The 7,028-nt window shown below is 41.1% G+C and overlaps 1 protein-coding gene across 1 annotated transcript in view; it reads right to left on the bottom strand.

Annotated features, from left to right (window-relative positions):
- timp2b (TIMP metallopeptidase inhibitor 2b) overlaps positions 1 to 6,406 on the bottom strand; it is a 15,620-nt gene extending 9,214 nt beyond the window's left edge. The window contains exon 1 of the mRNA XM_083648871.1: positions 6,059 to 6,406. Coding sequence (XP_083504997.1) covers positions 6,059 to 6,188 — 130 coding nt within the window. The 5' untranslated portion in view covers positions 6,189 to 6,406. The remainder of the gene's footprint in view (positions 1 to 6,058) is intronic.
- Positions 6,407 to 7,028: the final 622 nt, after the last annotated feature.

Raw genomic sequence — 7,028 nt, 5'->3', positions numbered from 1 at the left:
AGAGAGAGGGAGTGCGTTACTCCAACTCCATCAGTAATTTAGAAACGTGACTTAACATTTGGTATACCGATATACTTAATTCTCATATAAATTATGGTATTTACTGGAAAAGCTTGACCAAAGACTATATGAAAAACACACATTTCAAAGAACTGGGAGGCTGTGGGAGCTAAGTGAACCATGTAATTTTCAGGTTACGCAAACAATAAACAAACAATTTTGGGTGTAGTAATATGGCCATGACAGCGCTTTAAACACAAAGAGAATATGGGAAGAAAGCACATGCTTGTCATGTAATTGCAGGGCCTGTGCACCCATGTTCCTCTCTGAGAAGCCACGCCGTGGTCATGCTTAGAACGCCAAAAAGCAAACGACAAATTCAAACTGAATGCTGTGGTGCCTCTCTCTCTCTCTCTCTCTCTCTCTCTCAATAGTCAATCCATCATTATGTTTTTCTTTTATTTATCCTCAATAATGTGATTGAATGTTGCCTGAAAACCCCTCCCATGGACCCATCCATCAATGCCTGGATACGCTTGTAGTTTTTTGCCTTTCTAGCACGCTTTCAGTATGTATTTGAGCACTGTAATGTTTTCCCATGCGTTTTCCCAGGCTCACCACAGGTGAGTTGCTCTACAGTACACAAAGTGCGAGCTAAATGTCATGTCAGCCCCCACACACACACACACACACACACACACACACACACACAGCAGCACATTAGCCTAGCGATCGCTGCAACACGTCATCACCAATACTGCAGTTCAAAGCATGCTGTTTGTGAGAGCTTGCACACATTCAATTTGGCTCAAAGGAGCGCGGTCTGGTTTTAATATCGGCTCTGTTTACACAGCTTGCAGGCCTGTCTTTTGTAGCGGAAATCGGGCTAGAGCCAGCCTTCTTTTCAAGCTCCCAAATGGTTTGCCCTCCTTAAAGCCACACAGGTACTCACAGGCACTGCAGCAGCCTCGCGTCACCAAATAAACAGCGGATGCGTAACGAGCGCAGCATATGACCGGCATTCCACTGCCTCCAGCCAAAGACCCACGGGAGCGATTTCAAGTTATGAGGAGCGATATATTTTGGGGGGGTTTCTGCTCCCATCTTCTCTGGTGATAGAGTCTCTGTTTTGACAAGATAAATACCATCTACTATAATGTGTACAAGTGGACCTGGAATAAAGAGAGAGCCGAGCCTTAGAGGCCCTTGCAAAACGTGGCAATAGAGGTCACTGTGTTGGGTCACACTGGTCAACTATGGGGCAGAGGTGGAAAGTGCATGAATAAACTACCATAGTTATTATTGACTTGAGTAGGTTTTTAGATTAATAGTTATTTTCCACTACTTTACTAACACTTCTTCGTCTGTACTTTTACCCCTCTTTTAGATTTTTAAGTACTTGTGGTAACACTTTATAATAACGTTCAGTCGTAAGTCATTTATAAGCCTTTAGTTAATGATGAACTAACCATTTACAAAACATGAATATACATTTGTAGATGATTAATAAATATTATGTTAACATACAAATGTGTTGTACGTCATCTATAAACCTTTAGGAAATGAAGTGTTCCTCACATGCTGCTCAAATGATGTGTAAATAACTTACAATTAATTTACAAGGCTTTCTGCATCCCCTAATCTAAAGTGTAAACCATTCATGACACATAAATGTGTTACATACAAGGGGGTAGCTCTGTTTGTCAAAATAGAAGGCAATGCGGAAGTGTCCTCTTTGCCTGCAGGGGGCGACCTATTGGTTTGTGGACTTCTGTTTTGAAGCCTCAAGTATGGCTTTAGTAAACACTTTCCTAATGTGTTTATGGTCTCAATCGCTAGTTTAAGACTATGTTGTAGTTGCAGACTGTTTTGGGGCATGATTGACAGGTCGGTTGTCCAATGATCACACAGCTCGCCGATCACGGAGCAATAGCAGGCCGTGCTCTGTGGGAAACCCCTGGACTTGTGTCGAGATCCAAGATGGCAATGGCCAAAATACCATATGTGCGGCGTCAAAAACAAAAGTCCACAGACCAATGGGTTGCCCCCTGCAGGCCATTCGAAAGAATGCAGGTTTAAGTGCACTTCCACATTGGCTTCAATTTTGACAGAGCTACCCCCTTGTATGTAACACATTTATGTGTGATGAATGGTTTACACTTTAGATGAGTGGATGCAGAAAGCCTTGTAAATTAATTGTAAATGATTTACACATAATTTATAACAGGTGAGGAACACTTCATTTACTAAAAGTGTATAGATGTCTTAGTTACAACACATTTGTGATATGTTAACATAACATTTATTAATCATCTACAAATGTATATTCATGTTTTGTAAGTGATTAGCTCATCATTAACTAAAGGCTTATAAATGACTTACGACTGAACGTTATTATAAAGTGTTACCGTACTGGTTTCTACTTGAATAAGTAAGTGCTTTTACCTCGACACTACCCAGACGAGCTATTCTTGAACATTTTCCACATAATCTGACTCAAGTAGAAGTAATAGTTTCACTTCCGTAACACATTCTGTTAACTATGCAAAATATGTGCGACAGTGCGAGTCAGTCAGTGTGAGTTTAAGGAAATCTGGAGAAAAACTGCAGCTAAACTGATGTGCTATGTGAGAGTGCTTTCCACATAGTCAACCACAAGCTTCTGTTCAATGAGATATGAATCAACTCAAGTTGTTTGGCTTCTGCCTGTCAGTTAGGGAACAGAAAGTTGACTGTAACAGTGAATTGTCTGACTACTAAATTCACAAGGGTTCCTCAAGGCCGTGTCTTGGGACATCAGACTATTGTTTTTACTGTGCAACAATGACATGGAAATCATAAACTCATTGAATTGCGTTTACTACAAATGATTTTTGCCTTGTTATTATTGATCACTGAAGATACAGTAATTTACAGTAGGCCAGTGGGTCTCAAACTTTTCTTTGGCTTCAGTACCCCCTTTTCCTGATTTCTGAATCGAAGTACCCTCTTTACCCGACTACAACATTTTGCTTAGAAAACTGCAAGAGAAAACTACAGCAGATGATGCAATGAATGAAGATAACCCACCTTTTGAAGAATATTACAAAATAAGAACTTGTTCAAACCAAACGGTTCAGATATATTTAGAAACAGGAGAGACCACATAACATTTCACGCGCACCAAAATGGGGGGGAAATTGCGGATTTAAAGAAAATATTTTTTCTATGTAGTTTTTGTTTGTTAGTTTTTTATGTAAGTTTTGGTCCGAGTGAGATCTATCTTCTATGGTCTCTCCCGATTCTAAATATAGCTGAACCGTTTGGTTTGACGAAGTAAAACTATTTTTATAAGCATTTTATGAAATGTCTATGGGAAAATAAATGGTGGATAAAAATCTCTGGTACAGTGCTGAAACAGGAAGTAGGCGGTCACTTTGCCTCTCTATACAGCTCAGAGATGATTGTGTGTTAGGAGTTGACCAAGATTAGTAATTGGTCAATGTTATGTTAACACCTTGGTCATACTACTGTTGAATGCATTTGATTTTGTTCACCAGGTTTGAGCAAAGCCTCAGGACTAAAGGTTGAACGAGGAGCCCACATCATCACAGCTACATCTTCAGTTCAGTTCTTGAGTAGTACTGTTCATGACCATTTTAATGGAGCATTAGTGGGGATGAAGGTTCCTGATGAGGTTAAATATAGAAGTCCTTGAACAAGGACTGCCCCAGGTTTAGAGCGTGGTGGAAACAGCATTTTGAATAGCTGGATTATTTTGGGAGGGTCTATCCATGGTGCTGAAGAAGAAGCACCAGGTGTCTCAGCAAAATGGTCATGTTAGGACTTAGGACTCAGGCATCGTGTGGGTAGGAGTCACTTTGAGGAGCTCAGCTGACCACCCATTTAGGTCAGAGGAGCTCAATTTAGGTTTTACGTGATGGTCAACAATAAAGCCTCCCCTTTACCTGACCGAATGATTCACTCAAGCTGAACATGTTTACAAGTTAACCACATAGGAAGAAGACGTTGGCTAATTGTGTGTCCATGTGAGCTGTGTTTCATCTTTGGTTTGCTATTTGATGTTCAGGTGTGGTTAACTGAAAATATACTTTAGGGATTTTCCCTACTCTATAGGGAGTCATCATGATTGTTTGTCAATGTTTGGAGACTGCTGTGTTTCACTTCTTGTGTTATGCTTGATAATTCTCAGATGTGTGTGTATAAACTGAAAATGTATAGTAAAAAGCCATTCATGGAACTAAACTGAACTAAACCCTTGGATATACAGTATAACTGCTTAATAACAGCAAATGAAATGGTCTATTGAAACATTCATCCATGAGTATGAATTTAAATTTGAATTTGTCTGGATCTTTGAAATCGTTTAATCTTTGAATTGTGTTGTGCTCCGGTTCCCCATAGGCCGGTACGTAGCAACATGTAGCCTACCACAGAATTTGCTCTGGTTCTCAAATGATACACCTCTATCATCTCCAAGTTTCACTAAAAATACTCTTAGACATTGTTATATAGAGGCCAATATCAAATAAATGTGTTGTTATTCCATGCCATCGTATGTCAACCTCTAAGCTTCTCTCTAAGCTCACAAAGTTTGGGGAATGCCACCTTTAAAATTGGGCTATCTCAGTGAAACTAGTTAATAAGAAAGTGCCAAAAATCCGATTTTCCTTGACGGTAAACGCTGCAGCAGGATGGTGGTTTCCATTTGGAGCCAATGGTAAAGGGAAACCTTTGAATAAGTCAGCTTCTGTATACATACCACACGCTCAGCCAGCTCACAACCAAGAAAAAAGACCCTCAGCAAACCCCAATTTAAATAGCTCAACAAGCCGCTCAGTGTTGGGATTCTCGTTAGCTTAAGGCCTATGTTGACGGCAGCAACAAGCAGTGTTCTGTAACAGGTCAAAGAAGCGGGAAACTCGCCGCGTGCCCTTTGAAAAGGGGTAACATCTAAACTCGTTCACTTTGAGGAACTGCACCAGTAAAGCTCTCAGCCATTGGTTATACCAAGATGATCTACATCAGCCTATATCATCTCTCCACCTGTAGATGATGAGATGAAGTGTCACTGCTATAGTGGTGGCATTGCAGCAGGGCCAGGGGTGTGGAGCTCCCACACTTTGTCTCCAAGGATTTGTTTTTTTACAAATAGTAAAATAGTGGGGGTGTTGTTATGTCATAATATAGGTGCGCTCCCCCACTTCTCCAGATAGCACTACACACCTGAGCAGGACCAACTTCCTGGTTTGCTCAAGGGGATGAGTGGAAACATGACAATTTTTGTTTTGTTTATTTGCTTGTTTGTTTGTGTTTGCTTGTTTGTTTTTGTGCAACTATGAAACTCCCTGAATGAAAGATACAGTAGACTAATAAGAATAAACACACCATCCTAGTGGGGGTCAAATAGGTTTAGAGATACAGTAGGCTACGTGAAGAAATTCATGAGCAGAAGGTTGAAGTGATAGATAGCCTAACATGACCCCTCTAATCAGAGCAATCAGCCATGTTATTTTCAATCATCAGCTTTGATGCATAGGGGGAATCCCTTATGACAAATTATGTATAATCATTTTAGAATGACAAATATCAACACAACAAACAAACAAACAAACAAAATTCACAAAATTCTACGAGAGACGCCCTATTCCATAGGAGATTCAAAAAAGACTATCTACATTATGGTCACTATAAATTCATTACTGAGTAGCACAGACACTGTAAGTCCCTCTAGGAATAGGCTATGTAGGAATGTTACCTGTGATATAGACAGGAAAGAGAGAAACATCCGTCTAATTCCAGTAGCTAATTCATTCCATTGATTCTTCCTGTAATTCTAACGTTAAACACAAGATGATTATGGGGAACAAGTTTGTAGAGTAGTTGACCCCCTTGTGTCTATAAATCGCCCTGCAGAATACAGGCTATTCAAACCAATACTGTCAAAAATAGGACGACGCTGGGTAGCCTAGCCTAATAATGTGGTGGGCTAAAAACCTGGAATTTGAATGAAAGAATCCATTTATTCCAATTAATGAACGGACGGACAAGGACTTACCGACGTCTGCGTTGCAAAACGCCTGCTGGGGATGCGCAGGGGAGCAGCTGCAGGCTTCTGCGATCTCCTCCACTCGCCACAGGAACAGGATGGCCAGGGTGACAAAACAGCTGCTCACCGTCCAAGGCATTTCTACAGAACTATGCTGTTATACTCTATTAAAAAAAACAATGAGAATAAAGAATGCGCAGTCCAGCAACGCCTAGGCTCAAAGAAAAGCACGTCCACAGTTTCAGATGAGTCAAAGAGGGTCCACTTGTCAGAGTATGTGACGCACAACGCAGGAGACTGTGTTGATTCCTGCTGAAGACTGCACCCTGGCTGGCACACAGACAGACACCTCCTCAATCTGTTTTCCACTAGCGTACCGTCAAGCTGCCTGCTGCCGCCTTTTATTATGGCAGGCTGGCCCAGAGCTCCTCCCACTATAGCCCCCGCAGCCTCAGCCAGTCATTTTCAGTCACTAGACACCCCCAAACCCCCCCCCCCCCCCCCCTCCGCAGATATGATTTCGTCCAGAATGCCACGACTATCTTATGTTGAAATAAATAAGTGAAATGATCAAAACACTTCCACATGATGATCTAATTGTGTTCACTTCTTGTAAATGAAATAAGGGCAAATGCCCCCCCACCAAAAACAAAACAGGCCTAGATAAGCTTCAGAAATGATTTTCTCCAGAATTCAATTTCAATGACCATGCCTATCTGTATTATAGGTAGAGAGAAAATCAGGGGAAAAATCAAAACAGTCAAAACTTCTGCATTCTCTAATTGTGTTCAGTTCTTAAATGAAATAATATAATGGCAACGTTTAATAATTCATCCATTTGCTGGGGGGGCCAATGGAACCCCCTCAAGGAGGCCTGGGGGTCCCACGTTGAGAACCACTGAGCTATAGCCTATCAGTGACTCTCAATCTTTTTCATATCAAGGATCCTTAATGTGGTCCAACGTACATTAGGGCCACC

The sequence above is a fragment of the Poromitra crassiceps genome, assembly GCF_964638095.1.
Source record: "Poromitra crassiceps genome assembly, chromosome: 13".
NCBI lineage: Eukaryota > Metazoa > Chordata > Actinopteri > Beryciformes > Melamphaidae > Poromitra > Poromitra crassiceps.
This window is presented reverse-complemented; position numbering and strand designations above follow the sequence as displayed.